This window comes from Nanorana parkeri, unplaced genomic scaffold (assembly GCF_000935625.1).
Source record: "Nanorana parkeri isolate BGI_ZX_2015 unplaced genomic scaffold, ASM93562v1 scaffold689, whole genome shotgun sequence".
NCBI lineage: Eukaryota > Metazoa > Chordata > Amphibia > Anura > Dicroglossidae > Nanorana > Nanorana parkeri.
In genome coordinates this window covers 859,555-878,176 of record NW_017306957.1, presented here as the reverse complement: position 1 = coordinate 878,176, position 18,622 = coordinate 859,555, and the positions used below count along the sequence as shown (strand labels likewise).

General features: G+C 43.7%; 1 protein-coding gene across 1 annotated transcript in view; it reads right to left on the bottom strand.

Moving 5' to 3' along the window:
• Positions 1-18,622, bottom strand: part of DBH (dopamine beta-hydroxylase) — a 49,727-nt gene that overhangs the window by 11,046 nt on the left and 20,059 nt on the right. Inside the window, exons 7-8 of the mRNA XM_018563713.1 lie at positions 9,006-9,149; positions 4,616-4,654 (exon numbers count right to left, since the gene is read on the bottom strand). Of these exons, the coding sequence (XP_018419215.1) occupies positions 4,616-4,654; positions 9,006-9,149 (183 nt within the window). The remainder of the gene's footprint in view (positions 1-4,615; positions 4,655-9,005; positions 9,150-18,622) is intronic.

Below are 18,622 nucleotides of genomic sequence, written 5' to 3'. Positions count from 1 at the left end.
CGGCTAACTAAGGGAACTGGGGAGGAGTCCGGTGACATCGTTGTCCGTGACGTCACCGGACTCCTCCCCCCTTCCCTTCGTTAGCCGACAGTGCTGTGGCCAGGCGTACATGGATAGCCATAGCAGCCCAGGGAAGTATTATGGGGGGCAGTGTCACAACGCAGCTTTTCCAAAGATGCGTTGCAAAGAAGGTTGAAATATGTAGCTGGATGACTGAGATGTGCAACTCTGCCTCTACCTGTGACAGCTGTCAGTAGCTCGGGGTGGGATCACTGAGTGGAGCCCAATCAAACCATTTGCTATGGGGCCCCTGTTGATTTGTAGTTACACCGCTGCTGATGGCTACACACAGACTTTTAACTGACTCATTTCTGCCCTGCATTTGTTTTAGCAGCAGGTGAGGACTGTGGTGAATCCCAAGCAGAACCTTCTCAATTCACAATACTACGTTTGAGTAGATTGCAAGCACGTCTCCACATTGTTCTGTATAAATTGAAAAAAAATAAACCCTGTTTTTTGTATTTGTGAATGTTCACTAATTATCAAATATTAGAATAAATGTTATATATAATATTTACCACTGACTAATGCAGAGTTGCAATTCAAGCAGATCAGGTAAAAGTAGTTGGATCTGTATGTGCGTTATAATTAATCGAAATTAGTCGATTAATCGATTTTAAAAATTGATCGAACACGAAAATTGTAATCAGTACCAGCCCTAATATATATACAGTGAGGAAATCCCCTGCAGATTTTGTACGTTTTGCCCACTTACAAAGAAATTACAGTTCTATAATTTTTTATCATAGGTGTATTTTATATGATAGAGACAGAATATCAACCAAAAATCCAGAAAAAACACATGATACAAATGTAATAAATTGAGTTGCAGTTCAATAATTCTGGCTCCTCCCACAGACTGGCTATGTGGTACACAGATTAGTCCTGTCAATTTATTATTTGCAGATTATTCGCAAATGGAAGGAATACTAAATAATCATGAGTCACCCTCGGTCTGGAGCTCCATGCAAGATTTTGCCTCATGGGATAAGGATGATCATGAGAAAAGTGCGGAATCAGCCCAGAACTACACGGGAGGAGCTTGTGAATGTCAAGGCAGTTGGGACCACAGTCACCAAACAAACCATTGGTAACACAATACACCGCCATGGACTGAGACCCTGCAGCGCCCACAGGGTCCCCCTCCTCAAGAAGGCACATGTACAGGCCAGTCTGAAGTTTGCCAATGAACATCTAAATGATTCAGAGAAGGATTGGGAGAAAGTGCTGTGGTCAGATGGGACCAAAATTGAGTTCTTTGACATTAACTCGACTCGGCGTGTTTGGAGGAAGAAAGATGCTGACTATGACCCTAAGAACACCATCCCTACAGTCAAGCACGGAGGTGGAAACATTATGCTTTGGGGCTGTTTCTCTGCTAAAGGTACAGGCCAACTTTGCCGCATTGGGGGGGGCCAATGGACGGGGCCATGCATTGTAAAATCTTGGATGAGAGCCTCCTTCCCTCAGCCAGAACACTGAAGATGGGTCGTGGATGGGTCTTTCAGCATGACAATGACCCAAAACATACCACCAAAGCAACAAAGCAGTGGCTCAAGAAGAAGCAAAATAAGGTCATGGAGTGGCCTAGTCAGTCTCCAGACCTTAATCCTATAAAACATTTATGGAGGGAGCTGAAACTTGTTGCCAAGCGACAGCCAAGAAACCTTAAGAATTTAGAGAAGATCTGTAAAGAAGAGTGGACCAAAATCCCTCCTGAGATGTGTGCAAGCCTGGTAACCAACTACAAGAAACATCTTACCTCTGTGCTTGCCAGCATGGGTTTCTCCACCAAGTATTAAATCATGTTTCGCTTGAGGATCAAATACTTATTGTATCATGTGTTTTTTCTGGATTTTTGGTTGGTATTCTGTCTCTATAACTGCACCTATGTTAAAAAATATAGACCTTTCATTTTTCTGTAAGTGGGCAAATTTACAAAATCTGCAGGGGATCAAATCATTATTTTCCACACTGTATATGGTATATTATGAATCTAAATCTGTTGAAATTCATTTAAAGTGAAGCTGCGCAAGACAAAGCTAAAACATCTCATAAATACCTACCCTCTGCTGCCTATAATCACCTTCCCTTTGATCCCCTGCTGCTCCAATTGCCCATCTGGAGTCAGAGTAAAGGTACTTCCAGGTATGGTAATCCTATAATTCTTATATGAGGCAGCACTGGGTGCCTAGTGTCCAGTCGCCAAGGTCAAGGGCTGTCATGTAAGGGCAAAAAGCCCTCCATTTACTCCCCCGAGAAAAAGCCCTATATAAATTACCTTCTGGCTGAAGCTGAAGTGGCTGAAGAGTGAAGAGAATGTGGGTGTATGTGCAGGCAAAAGCTTTTATGTAAGCCTGTTGCTTTGCTCTGCATGCACAAAGCACAACTTATTTTTGTGTGTGTTTCCTGGCTTAATGATTGCCTTTTTCTAGCTCAGTACAGTCTTGCCCACAGCACTGGAAAATTAAAAAGAGGTTACACAGAACCATTTGACCTAAGGCTGCTGTCCCAGAAGCACTATGAAAAGCCATCCAAACATGAATATATAAAAATCTGATTAAAAGTAAACTGAGTGTACATTTTGATTTTAGCACAGATGCTTGTTGGCTATCACTTGTAGTAAACTGATTTCAGTTAATCAGTACAGCAGATATATGATTAAAGAAGAAATCCAGGAAAATAAAAAACTTACCCTTGCAGTGGGCTACCCCTGGACTGCAAGGTTTAAGTGCTTTCTTTGTCTAGGGGATTCAAGTAAAGCAGATTTACTTACCTGATCCTTGGTTCCTGCTGGCTTGCTCAGGGCTGCTAGACTGGTCTTCACAGCCTCTTCTCCCCTGGGCTCCGGCGGTCTAAGGACCACTGATGTCATCACGTCTTATGCAGCTCTTCCCTACAGAGCTACTACCTCTTGTATCTCTAAAGGTGCCCATACACCTTGCGATTATCGTACGATAATCGCGGGAAACCTCGCGATCGTACGATAATCGCAAGGTGTTTGGAAGGCGTGCAACCGTTTTTACTGTACGGTCGCACGTCTTTTGTCGAACCAGCACGCTAGAAAACCCGCCAAGAATCGTGCGATTCTCGGCGAGGTAGTGGCCTGCTCGTTCGACAACTGCAGAACGGGCCGGTGTGCGCACGCTCAGCATTGCGGTCATCGGAAGCCCGCCCGCAAGTATTAAAAGCTCGCAAGTACGATCTGCCTGTCCAAGATGGGCAGATCGTACGAGCTTTTAATAAGCTTACAACCATCGCAAGACAAAAGTCTTGCGATGGTCGTAAGGTGTATGGGCACCTTTAGCCTTCCCTGTTAGATTGTAAGCTCTCACGGACAGGGCCCTCCTAACCATCTTGTCATGAATTGTATTCTAACTGTACTGCATTCCTTTATATTATAAAGCACTGTGCAAACTTTTGACGCTATATAAATTCTGTATAATAGGAATGTTCAAAACTAAAAAAAAAATGACTAAAGATGTTTTTGTAACACTGTTCTAGTCAAACTGTATTTCTAAATACATGGAACTTGTATTAGAGCATTCTGTAATGCAGAAATATATATTTAATCGTGTAGGTGGCACCTCTCCTGCCAAAACAATGATATATTGGTAGCTCCCATATGCACGTCTGCCACACATTTCTTTTATATATACAGAAAATGAAGGAATGATCATAAATAAATAAAATAAGAAGGTTCTATTGGGCATTATCATGATTCAGTTTTCTCTGTCTGAAATGAATACCAAAAGAGAATATTACATTTTCTGTTCAATCTAACAAATGTTTTAAAAGTTTTTAAAAGATAAAAACAAGTTAGATCACCAAGTATTAGTGAATTGACTAATGCACCTGATGGGGCAGCATAGGGTGAAATGTTACTCTCTGGATTTAGGGAGATAGAAACAAAGATGTTGATTTCTCCTGTAATATTAAAATGATAAAATACAGCCAAGTCCGGCATCGAATTACAAAATTGTCAGAAAGCAGGACCTGGAAAAGAAGAGGGTTTACTCGCCTGTCCCACCACTGGTTCCTCTGATCTTCACTCTGCTCAAGAGCTATGTCCTTTCCATACATTGCACAATAAATTAGAATATAAGCACCTAAAAAAGTGCACCTTAGCATGTCCTAGTTCTAATTTGACACAAAACTAAATCTGACACTTTGGTCGCAAAACAGATCGAAAGAGTCATGCTAATATTTTTGCACGCAAATTACATATTATTTCATACACAACAGCTTTAATTAATATTCCTCAGTGTCTCTGCTGCACCCACATCCCAATCTCAGCCCAGTTGAGTTCTCTTGTGCTGGACTATAGAACACACACCCCCTCCTCATCTCCATAACATATAGGACAGGTGTTCTGTAGTCCAAAAGGAGAACTAGGCAGGGCAGTTTCACCTTTCTTACGACGTTCTGGTGAAAAAAATAATCATTTTTAAAAAACTCTGAATATGCAAGAATATTATTCCCATTTTTTTTATACCATTTTTGATTTGTTTTTAAAGTAGCATGGAAGCATTTAGCACAATTCAGTTTGACTTACTGGCAAAACTTGGACAGGCTTCTTTAGCATCCTGATTTCCTGATGACAGTAAAATAAAATGTGTGAGCACAAATTAATTCACAGTGAAAAACATTTAAAATTTTCTGTCTCTAGTATATAATCTTTATCCACCATCAATTTTGTCAGCTCAGAAGAAAATTCCACTTTTATGGCTCATGCACACAGCCTTATGAAAATATGGCCTTTAGTATGCAGAATCACGCTGGCAGAAGCTGGCAGCAAGATTCTGCATAAAAAGTGAACTGTGCAACGTTTACACACATACATCGTATAGCCCAAAGGTGCCCTATTGGCTGCTAGGATGCTAGGTGGCTCAAGCATTCTAGCAACGAAGGACTCTAGGCAGCAATAAAGCACTTGCATCCTAACAACCAAAGACTCTAGGCAGCTGAAGCCACCTGCATGCTAGCAACCAAAGACTCTAGGCAACTGGAGCCACCTGCATGCTAGCAAAAAAATGACTCTAGGCAGATGGAGCCACCTGCATCCTAGGGACAAAAGACTCTAGGCAGCTGGAGCCACCTGCATCCTAGGAACAAAAGACTAGGCAGCTGGAGCCACCTGCATGCTAGCAACCAAAGACTCTAGGCAGCTGGAGCCCCCTGCATGCTAGCAAAAAAATTACTCTAGGCAGCTGGAGCCACCTGCATCCTAGCCAAAAAGACTCTAGGCAGCTGGAGCCTCCTGCATCCTAGCAACAAAAGGTTATAGGCAGCTGGAGCCGTTTGCATCCTAGCAACAAAAGGTTCTAGGCAGCTGGAGCCTCCTGCATCCTAGCAACAAAAGGTTCTAGGCAGCTGGAGCCGCTTGCATCCTAGCAAAAAAAGACTCTAGGCAGCTGGAGCCTCCTGCATCCTAGCAACAAAAGATTCTAGGCAGCCGGAGCCGCTTGCATCCTAGCAAAAAAAGACTTTAAGCAGCTTGAGCCGCTTGCATCCTAACAACCAAAGACTCTAGGCAGCTGAAGCCACCTGCATGCTAGAAACCAAAGACTCTAGGCAGCTGGAGCCCCCTGCATCATAACAACCAAAGAATCTAGGCAGCTGGAGCCCGCTGCATCCTAGCAACCAAAGACTCTAGGCAGCTGGAGCCCGCTGCATCCTAGCAACCAAAGACTCTAGGCAGCTGGAGCCCCCTGCATCATAGAAACCGAATAATCTAGGCAGCTGGAGCCCCCTGCATCCTAGCAACCAAAGACTCTAGGCAGCTGGAGCCACCTGCATGCTAGCAACCAAAGACTCTAGGCAGCTGGAGCCCCCTGCATCCTAGCAACCAAATACTCTAGGCAACTGGAGCCCGCTGCATCCTAGCAACCAAAGACTCTAGGCAGCTGGAGCCCCCTGCATCCTAGCAACCAAAGACTCTAGGCAGCTGGAGCCACCTGCATGCTAGCAACCAAAGACTCTAGGCAGCTGGAGCCCCCTGCATCATAGCAAACCAAAGACTCTAGGCAGCTGGGGCCTCCTGCATCCTAACAACAAAAGGTTCTAGGCAGCTGGAGCCGCTTGCATCCTAGCAAAAAAAGACTCTAGGCAGCTGGAGCCTCCTGCATCCTAGCAACAAAAGATTCTAGGCAGCCGGAGCCGCTTGCATCCTAGCAAAAAAAGACTTTAAGCAGCTTGAGCCGCTTGCATCCTAACAACCAAAGACTCTAGGCAGCTGAAGCCACCTGCATGCTAGAAACCAAAGACTCTAGGCAGCTGGAGCCCCCTGCATCCTAGCAAAAAAAGACTCTAGGCAGCTGAAGTCGCCTGCATCCTAGCAACAAAAGACTTTAAGCAGCTTGAGCCGCTTGCATCCTAACAAGCAAAGACTCTAGGCAGCTGGAGCCTGCATCCTAGCAACAAATGATGCTGGGCAGTCACTGCCATCTATCATCCTATGTTGACAGGCTGCTCCAATAGCATGCATTTGTGCTCTATACTGTACGTATTGTATGTAAGCAAAGACACAAATAATTACATGTGTACTGGGTAAAATGTGGTCATACTTTAGATGCAGAATTTTCTATTATGAGCATAGGCCCATGGAAAATAATGTACCTGCGATCATATCTTAAAATTAAAAAAAAAAAAATGTACTAATAAAAAGCACTGTTTACAGCCGTGTGCATGACCCCTAATTCTTTAAATTAAACCCTGCTTTAAATGTTTCTAAAACATTTTGCTACAAATTTCCGGCCTTTTCCAAAGAATGCAGTTAATCAGTAGAACAGCGCTTAACACTGCAAACTCAATCAATCATAATAAATGTGTATTAATACAAAGTGTAAAAACATTCTTTACTTTTTCTTGTGCACAACACTATTTATATTAAAGAAGAACTCCAGGGAAATGTTCTATTAACCTTTACAGTGGGGCTACCCTCCACCCTGCAAGGGTTAAGTGCTTGTATTGGTCTAGGCATGAAAATAACAGAGTTGTACTCACCCAAACCTTGGACCCAGCTTGGTGTTAGACCAGTCCCTGGAGCATCTCTTCCCCTCTGAGGCAGCGGTCCAAGGTCCTGTGAGTCATCACGTTATATAGACTGTGTGCAGGACATGGGGACGCCAAGGGACATTCCATCGCTGCAGCAAAGGAAAAGAGAGGCTGCAGGGAGCACCAGCCAGCTTTTCCTCCCTGGACCAAAATGAGCACTTAACCCTTGCAGGGGGGTTCATAAAAAAATAAAAACTTAACCCTTGCAGTCCTACTGCAAGGGTTAATAAAAACAATTCCCAGGCATTTTGCTTTAAGAGAAATAGAGCATTAAGTTTTCTGAAATTTATATATTTTTTCATTTCCAAAGATGTTCTCACATGGTGTGCCCTGTGCTGCTTCTGAGCGTTTAAAGATTTCATTTTGGAATGTAAAATCTGTAATGCACTGCTTCAGTAGCTGTCAAGTGTGCGCATGCTCAGTGTCAGTTAAGAGACTATGTTATATTTGAGAAGGAAAACTGGGGCAGTGTGGGTATACAGTCTACATCAGTGGTTCTCAACCTGTGTAACCTCAGGACCCACATTTGTCTTTGGTCATTAAGTTGTGGCCCAAGCTGTAGTGCAATGGAACGCATGGCTTTGTGGTACCGTGCGTTCCAACGCAGGAGATAAAACTGTGAGTGGGAGATGCGTCTGGGGTGTCATTCAAATGAATGGCAATGCACCTCCCACACACAGTAGGTGCGATTATGTGGTACAGTGCACAGTGTACTAGTGTGAACGGTCCCTCAAAAACACTGACAGACACACACAACCACAGACACAATCTCACTCACACATATACACTCCAAACATTTTTTACGAGAACTGGAGTGGTTCCTCAGCCTGGGTTCCAGTAAGGGCTGCTGTGCTGTGACGGAGCTCCATCCATATGTGCATTGCTTGTACAACTCCCTTGCAAACCCCGTAGAGGTGCCGGGAGCCAGAATGTGACATCACTTCGGTCCAGGCACCTCTACAGGACACACGAGGGATATAAGCAATGCATGTATGGAGGGAGCTCCCTCGCAGCCATAGCTCCAGCCCACTCCACTTCAAGCTGACACTTGGCACCGGGCAGCATATTTTAAATGGCTGCTCGGCGCCAGAACTGACAGTGTTGTGCTAGGGGGAGGCTGAGGAGCCTCTCACCTAGAAAAGTGGAAGGCACGTAGTGACCCACTGAATACGGGGTTGCGACCCACTTTTGGGTCATGACCCACCAGTTGAGAACCAAGGGTCTACATGCTCCAGAAATTAAAAAGGTGTTGTCACAATTGTACGCAGACTCTTTAAAGGAGCAATGTCCCTTTAAACTTTAAGCTAATGCATTGATATTAAACTTACGGTAGAAAATTTCACTTTTCAACATGACTTAGAATTATTCGAAGTCTTTGTCAGTATTTCCTCAGTTTACTTGACTGGCAAATCTTCTATAAACAGCAGCATCATTGTTGCCATGAACAGCCTGATCCTACCTCCAATGTGATGGTTGATATGGCCAACTTTGAAAATCACTCAGTAATGTTGCTGAAGGTTTTACTGTAGCATCGGGCAAGTAGCAGTACAAAAGGAAGGACAAATATCTACCCATCCCTTGTTTTGGGGAGACATCTGCCTTTCTATAGCCAGTCTAAATCATATTCTTTCTGTATTTCAGAAGCCCTGAAGTGAGATTGTGTTCTAGGGGACTAAAGTGAAAGGAGGAGGCATTGTGTGTTTAGAGCTAAGAACTACAAGCGTAAGGAAGGATTTTTACAGAAAAAGAAAAAAACTGTCATGAAATTATGGCAAATTTTGTGTCGCTCACATTTTATATATATTCATTCTTATGTATTCTTTATTCTGTCTGTGTCTCCGTTCCCTCACTTACTGTGTGGTCACTGTGGTAGTGTGAAGAGATCTTACCTGGAAGTGTGGACTGAAGTGTTTATCTACATTGACAACTCCGACTTCTTTTCCATCCCGGGCGATCACGGTGGTCACTGACTGCCCAGTTAAATGTGTGTGGAGCTGAGAAGCAAAGATGTGAATCCCATCTGGAGGAAGGGCCTGCAATCACAAGTGGCGGCCATTGTTAAATAGAATAAAAAAACATGACATAGGTTCTAACCCTTCCCTCATACATGTTGTTACGGCTGTCTGGTTGGTGAGATTTTTCCTTTTGTCCCAGGGGCCGTACAGGCCCAGTGGCAACTGAGAGAACAAAAATAAAATGCTGAGAAGGGCTCTAACCCTTCCACACTTTATTTAAAGTGAAACAATATGCTTTGACTGGGCTTGGGCCTTAGACTGCACACAGTATGATAGCAATTATCTAGTTCAATCAGCAACCATGGACAGCGTACTGTGCTTGGTAGGAACTGAACCCAAGAATGCAGCTATGCAAAAGTGCTAACCGCTTAGTAGCAAGCTGCTACAGTCACTAAGTGTTTCCAGTAAAGCTGGCACAATATTATCAAGCTTCTCAGGGTCAGATCAGGTGATATGCTAAATCCCCAGTTACGCTCATTGGGCATTTAACAGGTTAACTTTTTACTCACAGAGCCCCAACTGAAATTTGTTGTGATTCTTCCACTTTTTAAACCGTCTGCGGCAAACATGTCATTCTGCTTTAAACACCTGACTGTAATTATAACCTTAAAGCAGAAGAAAAAAATAAAATTCATGTTTTCCCCATGCAGCTCAATAATTAATGCCTCCCCGCTTCATTTAAATGTTTCTGCCTGAACGGACAAGGTGGGACGATCAAAGAAATGGGAAAGGATACAGAATCTTCCTTTCCAGCAAAATAATTTGGCTTTTCGGTAAAGACTTATGGAACTAGAAGACCCAGCATAATCTACTAGCCCAAACTATCCACTTGTAGTTTTCTAGTGGTTACATTACCTCTAATATTACACTTATAAGTTAACATTATCAGTTAACTGCATGCCCTGGCCCAATTAAAAAGCAGCATGTTCATTTGAAGGTCAGTCCATACAAAGCAGTATTTCCGTTCTTGGTAGAGGTTGGGGAGTTATCATCAACAAAATATATATATATTTTTTTTAGTCATTGTCACAGCATATTTTATTATTGTATTATATGCAGCAGTATTATGCGGCAGAATACCCTGTATATGTAAATAAAACCAAATAGACTAAACATTTATAATAATAAATTAATGATTATAAATAAAGCCATATATCATTCCAAACAATTAAAAGGAAAACGGATTTTAAAACAATGAGTACAAACAGTATAGCCATAAAAGTTTATACATTAAGCTGTTTAGTGATTTTATGTTTTTATCTATATTGAATAAATAAAGAGAACTAGTCAGTCAGGCTTGGACCAAAACTTAATTAATCATTCCTAAATTATTTTAATGTGCAGGCTTACTAAGTTTTAATATGCGTCTCCAGGGCCATCCCTATAATGAGGCAGATTGGGGCTACTGCCTCAGGCAGCATCTCTTGGGTCATGGGGGCGGGGTCCACTGCCTGCTGCCCCCTTTCTGGCCAAAAGGATCCTGGGCAGACCGTCCCAGGTTGCTAAGAGCGAGGCGGGGAGATGTGTAAGGGCCATACACATCTCTCCGCCCCGCTCTTAGCAACCTGGGACACTCTGGCCGGCGTCCCACTCAGCCCCTGGCAACCAGTGATGTCACTGCCCAGGAGATGGGCGGGACGCCGACCAGAGCCATGCACAACCACCATCCTCCTTCAGGTTAGCGCGCACCACCACCACCACCTCCTTCCCCTTACCACAGGAGACGAAAAGGCTAGGGACAGCCCTCTGTGTTTCTTTATGTTAAGTGCTTTGAGGATGACAATTGTTGTTTTGTCAACCTCCTGATTTCAAATTGATTACATATGCTGCCTCCCAGTTCATGGGTGTGCTCAATGGCATCGACTATGGGAAGTTATTATCGGGATGAGATCAGAAAGCTGACAGAACAGCAACTGTTAGACCTTAAGGACTTTTAGCTCCAGAGCCATCCTCAGAGGCAGGAGGTAAAGCCACAAGCCACATGGGGTGGGGGGGAGTGACGCGGCATGTTAGAGGGCCCCCTGCTGGTGCTTCCCGAGCACCTCCTTGACAGGCAGCGAGCAGCGGCCGCACCGATCATAGAGCCGTCGGATGCGGCGGGCGGCCGTGTGCAAGTGGCAGCGGGGGTCAAGGGCCCATTCGAGGTGGCTTCAGAGAGGCCCGGGGGGCAATTGCCACCCTGCCCCCCGGCCCAGTCCGCCCCTGGAGGCAAATATGAATTTTTGATAAGTAAGCCCACACAGTTATATTAATGTTAATATTCATATTTTTGTAGAAGCTGAATCTTTGTTGGTTATCTTTGTTAAAGCCTGTCCTTACTGCCAAACCACAATGAGCTTTTGTCATCCAGTGCAACCAGATGGGCCTAATTTCTGTATTTTTAGCAAGGAGCTGGCCGAGTTGCAGGTCCCTGCCTTTGCGAGTCAGGCAGACTTCTCAGAAAGTAAAACAATGTAGTATGTAAGTAGAGGCAGAATCCAGGCCGAGGGCCGGCGGTCCCCAGGTGTCAGTGTAGTAGGAAATTAGTGACACGTCACTGACACTCCAGTCGGCGGTAGGAGATGAGGATTCTGCCTCTGAAAGCCACATTGCTCAGCGGGTGTGAATAATTCATGCTCACTTCCAGTTTACCTTGAAAGCAATGTGTCACGTTAAAGTTTGGATGTCTGGAGTTCTAAACATAATGTTGATATACAACCCTATGGGACTTTAGTGGTATCTATAATATTCATCAGAAATAGAAAATATAGAATCTATTTTGTAGTGATAACAATTTATAGATACTGCTGAAGTCCTATATTCCTGTCTGTCAATATTATGTTTAGAGATTGAAATAAGGACGTCGGTATCATTGTACATTACTGGTAAGGTCAAACCACAAAAACGAGTTACAAAGAGATGGATGGCAGGAGCCAATTGTGCCTCCCTCACTGAGTTTACCACAAACCATTGACTTTCAGGCTCAGCATCAAAAAAGATGTTGATCTACTTCTAACCAAGAGGACATTTAAACTTCTAAGTCCATAGGAGAGCACCCATGTCTGCAATAACCTGAGGATTCAAAAAACGTATGCAACCATGTTGTGCAGTAGCTCCATTCGTGGCAGGATGATCATGTGACTACACTGCGCATATTTGCAGTTATAGAGGATTATGGGATTGGGTTTTAAGGGAGCAATCATCATAGTTGAGCCGCTTTAGCCTCCAGTAGGATAGCTATACCAATAAATGGCGCTGGTAGCAATAACAGGGGATCCTGGGAAGTGATTAAAGATGAAATCTAGGAAGATACAAAATAAACACTATTTAATGCAGTTGTGTATTTACCGAATACCATAAAATGTATTTTATATACAGTTAGCATCAGTACCTGAATCTGTTTTGATATCAACCTCCTGTGTTCCCCTGCGCAGCAGCACATAGACTGTGAGATGGAGTCTCTGCTGTATGCACATGTGCTGACAGGAGAGGTAAGCAGAGTTGATGACTGTTCAATCAACAGGCTGGGTGTGGGGAGGGGACAACACTGTATTCCTCGACTTTAATAGAGAAAGTGGTGTCACCCTTGTAGCTGTGCTGTCTGGCCAAGTTGTATGAATCACAAAAGTTGCTGGACAGAATTGGAAAATTCTTTTCCTGCTCTTACATACAGAAGTATGTCAAATAGTGTGTGTGGGACAAATGGGCAATGACTCGCAGCTTGTTAGGGTGACAAGTATTGCCTTTATTTATTAGTTGCTCTCTTATTACATGAAAAGGAGTTAATAGTTTTAAAGAAAACAAGTACTAAAAAATACAGTGGCTGCCAATACTGACCTACTGTGAGAAATGCTAGTTGTCTGGCTGTCTCTGACTTTGGTTGTTTGATATTCAAACAAGTATAGTCAAAGGTCTTAATATGCATGCTTCAGTGATTTAGAAACAACTGAAGCCATTGGATAGGCATGATAGCTAGGCAATGTGCATTTTCACAAGCAGAAGTCAGCTGTGGCAGCTTACATACAACAGTTCTCTCAGTACAGGTTTCCTTTAATTTATTGTTTTAAGTGATTCCCATGGCTTATCATTTTAAAACAAACGTTCATTTTCTACTCAGAGCAGACTTTTCCTTTAAACCCTTCAATATTTTCAAGCGCATTTGCCTCTGTGTGACAAACAACTCCCTCCTCCTGACTCCGCAATTAATTGTTACAGGCAAAGTTTTCTGTTCCAATAAAGAGATAAGTCAAAGCCATCAAACAACAAACAGATCTGCTATGTCCCGGCATGAATACATATCAAAGATTCATCACCGCTTGTGTTTCATGAGCAAGAACTGCAATCATCCGCCAAGTATTCCCTGTCAGCTCGCATTGGCGTAAATATGCAACTTGTTCTGATCTGCTGCAGGTGGAGGGGGAATTAACCCCGTGTATGATACAAAGTTTGCAATTTCTTAGCACTTAGCTCTGCCACCCAGAGAATCAAATAAAGAGGATTGAATAAAATTGCTTCTAAAGGTGCCGGTACACTGCGCGATTATCGTACGATAATCGCGGGAAATCCCGCAATCGTACGATAATCGCAAAGTGTATGGAAGGCGTGCGACCGTTTCTACTGTGCGGTCACACGACTTTTGTATTTCGAGCACATTCGAAAACGAGCCGAGAAGCGAATGATTTTTGGCTGGTTTGTAGTATGATCGTGAGATAACTGCCACACGGGCCGGTGTGCACAAGTTCAGCATTGCGGTCATCGGAAGCCTGTCCCTCAGATTATCGCAAGTGCAATCTGCCTGTCCAAGATGGGCAGATCGTACGTTTTTAAATTACTTTACAACCCTCGCAAGACCCAAGAAGGGTTGTAAAGTGTATGGCCACCTTTAGGCTTCAGCAAAAGCAGACATGTCACCTGCATAAATTGGCAAACATATGTAGAAGCCACATACCATCATGGTGCCTCTACAGTGTGCTGGTCCTCTAATCCATGAAAGTACCAGCACTGGGATTTACAGTCGGGGGTACTTTATATTCAGCAAGCATCGGATACTCTTTTGCCTTCAGAACAGCCTGAATCCTTTTTTTTATGAAAAGCAGTCAACAAAACACTCAGTTGGTATTACAGGGACCCTATCATCAGAGAAACAAAGATGGTTCCACTCTCAGCCTCTCCTTTTGAAAGGCTCATTACCTTGAGAAAGGAGACCACAGTGTCTCCGAAACATCTGCATTTTAATTTTTACCCATTTTTATTGGAACTTGGACCTTAGTAAATTACAAGTAACTTTAAGAGTGCTGGCTATTTGTTCTCTTAGTCAGAAGTATCTGTCTAGAGGCACATTTTAATTGAGAAGCCTCAGAGAACAGCAGTCTCAGTCTTCAAGGTAAGAGTCTTATGGTGGCCACACAAGAATCACTATGAAGCATTGAGGTACACAACCAGCTCATACAAAATGAACAGACATGCCTTGATGCATGAAAATAGGTGTGTGATAATGCACGCACAAGTGTGAAGGGGCCCTTGGTCTTCCACAATATTACATCATTACATTTATTATAGGTAGCCATTAAAAGGGATTGTTTGGATTTTTCTTATTTCTTTTTTTACCTGCGTGAAACTGCGGCAAGAAAGTTTTATTTCCCGACAGATTTTGGGTGCCTGGTTCACCTTCAAGTAACCCAGCACTTCTAAAATGTCCCATACCATGTATTAATCTATATTCATGAGACTCTGAAATATATCATTATGAACATGTGCTGCCTCCAGGTGTGAGAGTGAATTATCTCTTCCAGAGCAAAGTATCTACAATTCTGAAAAGCACAGCTGATTCCCAGAGGATGACGTTACACGAGGGCACATATTCTCACACATTGTTCTTTTTTAATGTGCACATAGTTACAGATTGATGGAGGCATGCATTTGCCTATACAAGGGTAGTAGGATTTTATTTAAGATATACAAAAAAGATCAGATCAGTTGTCTTTTTTTATTTCTTTTTGCTTAATCATTAGTTCCGCATATGAATAGCAAGATAATAAAGAACCGCTTACTGATAAAAAAATATGGAGGCTCAAATTGCTGACCTCCTTTTGAAAATGCTAGTTGGCTGACTGTCTCTGTTCTCAATATTTTCAGGGACCTGGAACAAGCATGCTGCCAGTAAAGGTGGGGGGGAGGGATAGTCAGAACTCCTGATCTGCATGCTAGTACTAGGTTTGTGACCCTGGAAGTATTGAAGGCTTTAGATCAAACTCAATTCACTTGGGGGCCACTGGACACATTTTCTTCTCCCATGGAGGCCCCTTGCCAAATTTCATAAAATGTCATACTTCAAAACAAAATTTAACTATAGACGGTACCAGTGTTAATGTCTGCGTGTGTTTATAATTTCAGCATATGTGTTTGTGATGGCTTCTTTGTATGCAATGTCAGTATATTTCTTTGTGATGGTTTGTGTGTGTATTATGAGGATTTCTGTGAGTGATGCCAGTATGGTTGTTAATGTTTCTGTGTGTGTGTTATTGTTTCTGTGTGTGTCATATCAGTATGTATACATGTGCATATGTGTGCAGTCAGGGCCGGATTAACAGCATCATGGGCCTGGTGTTGAGAATTTTGGTAGGCCTTTCTCGGCCGGTAGGTCGGACAGGAAGCAGCAAGCAAAGGCAGCTCTCTAATTAGGCGGGCGCTTGATTCTCATTCGGGCCCCGTGAGACCCTAGCGAGTGGCCACCCAATATGTTTGATTAGAGAGCCACCAGCACCTCTGCTTGATTGTGATTGGCTGGTGCAAGGATTTTTGCCTAGAGACGAAGGTGCAATTTTTGCTAGCACTGGCTCTGCTCACCTTTCTTACACTGCCACCTCTAGATCCTTTACCTGTCTCCAACTGCCATCCCTGGAGCCACCAGGGTCCCTTACCTGTCTCCTACTCCTGGGCCCCTCACCTGTCTCATACTCCCACCCCTAGGTTCCTCATTTGTGTCAGGAGCTCCATCCACTGCCAGCACCAGTGGGGGGAGGGAGGGGGGGTGGAGCAGAGCGACCTCAGTCCATGCAATCACTCAGCTCCAGGTGTGTGCTGCCCTCCTCCAGTCCCTGTCCTGCTGGGACTACTGGGGCTTCAGGAATGGTGAGTATCCAGGGCTCCAAAGACTGTCATTGCTGGGGCTCCAGGAATTGTGGGTACCCAGGGCTCCAGTTATTGTCACTGCTGGGGCTCCAGTTATTGTCACTGCTGGGGCTCCAGGGACTAGCTGTTTTCTTTCAGGGACTCAATGCTCTCTGCAGCGCTCTGCCACCTCTCGTGTGTCACTGCCTGTATGAGCTCCCAGCGCTGGCCATAATAGGAAAGGCAGTTTGGGGACACATTCCCTGGTGGTTGATTAGTACGGTCTGCACCTTTGGCTGGTGCAGACCTTACTAATCCTTCCTTTTGGCCCGCGCTCAGTGAAGCCTGCAGAGTGCACAACACTGACTCACACTGAGTTATGCTATCTGCATCAGACAGAGATGCAGACCGTGTAGCTGCTCCCCTAAGTTAGGTACTTGGTCCGTTTTTTTTAACAATGCCAACACACTCATATATGTTCTGGACAACCTCCCTTTCAGAGGTAAAGTGCTTTGGGAAAAGTAACAAAAATGGCAGCACTCAATATTCCTATCATAGCTGTGATTAAGGCCATTTGAAGGCAGAAATCAACGGTTGTCGAGGTACTGATGCTGATCAAATAAAGAATATCAAGTGCCGACATTTTGTTTCTTTTGGGAATGCACAACCTGCTTAAAGCAAACAAAATCCCTTAAAGGGGTAAAAAAGAAGGGGTGTGTAGGATGCCACATAGCCCCAGAAAGAAAGAGGTACAAATAGGCAATATGGGTTGTAGACCATCAGTGGTACTGGAGACCCTTTACTAGGTGTGCAGAATGGTAATTTCCACAGAAATTGCACTAAAGGGAGAGGGGGGGCGCTGTCCAACATTTTGCTATGGAGCCCTGTGATTTGTAGTACTGGTACTGTACATATGAACAGGAACTGCGGCAATGTTACACTAACTCATCAACTTGTGGCAATGATTAATATGCCATTAATACTTGGGATCATTGTGGAATAAATGAATCATGTTGTTATCTAGGGAAATTGAAAGTGATACAAGGGGAAATTGCAGCAATGATATATGAGCTAAACCAGCAGCATCAATATATTCTCTGTGCTTAACCTGGGGCAATTATATACAAGCATGGTTAATAGAAGTATCAATCTCATATTATTGTTTCTTTCATTTAAAGCCAAATACCTGAAACACGTCTGTAAACTGTCTTACCTACGAACACTAAACATTTGCACTTCTGTTCAGGCAGTCTTGAGATTCAGGTACCCCTGTTAGACTATACAGCCAGTCAATTATCTCACTTTTCTGCACTGCTATTATACAATACAGCTTGGTCGCTGATCTGCCCTCTACTGGCTGCCAAGGCAATGAAAGAAGCATCACCACACTACAGTAAGGCATCGAGCTATGGAAAGCAGAGGAATGAGCGGAAGGCCTGCATGACAAGGCTGGGAAGGGGAACGAGGACAGGAAAGGGTTAAGGAGTGATAGAAGAAAGGGTATAGAAAGGTCACTTACTTGATTGGTGGAGGGGGTGGTCCAGGAGGGGCTTCAGGAAAGTTAGCCAGGAAGGGGGAGTCCGGAAGGTCAGTTGGGAGTCCTGCAAGATAGGAAGAACTTCCCACCCACCCGCCCCATAGGAGGTGGTCTATGTTTCTGGATATTTGTCACAGCTGGGGGTTGGCGGTTTGGATCCTTGGAGGCAGTGGTTAGTGGGTACATATCTGGACGGGGAACCCATCCGTGGTATGGGTGTCCTCCAGTAGTCGAACGGTCAGATTGGTATGACCGGTAAATATTGGACCAACGTGTGTCTGCGGGCAATCTAGTTACGTCCCCGAGGCGGTGTATGGCGGCTGGGGACATTCAGTTACAGAAAGGTGCCCGCAGATACTGGTCCAGTTATGGAGTACAATTGCCTTCAAGGACCTTGAAACCAAACAAGTTGGTACAGGTGTTTGGTTGTTAATATTGTTAATATGGTTATTTATAATGTTATTTATAAGTGTTTTTTAATAAAAGGCTGCTGTGGCCATTTAAATTCCCATTGTTGTGTGGTGTAGTTATTGGGAAGTGGGTAATGTAAAAGGGACCTCTGAGCAACCTAAGTCATGAGATCATCATGCTTCTCCCTCCTCCTTTCAGCAAGCTCCCCACTGTAGGCTGAATGCACTATACAATGCAGTACAGCCAGAGTGGCTCAGGGATTTCTCTAGTCCGGCTCTGCAGTGGATAACAGGAGGCTAATATAATGAAAAATGTGGGTGTTTATTCTACTTATAATTAAAAATAAACTGAATTGCTTAAGAAAAAAGAATACATTTCTGGATTGGTTTTCCTTTATCTCTACCTAATTTCTGCTGTGCTTCTTCAACTGCTCCCAACTAAAAGCAGAATGCTG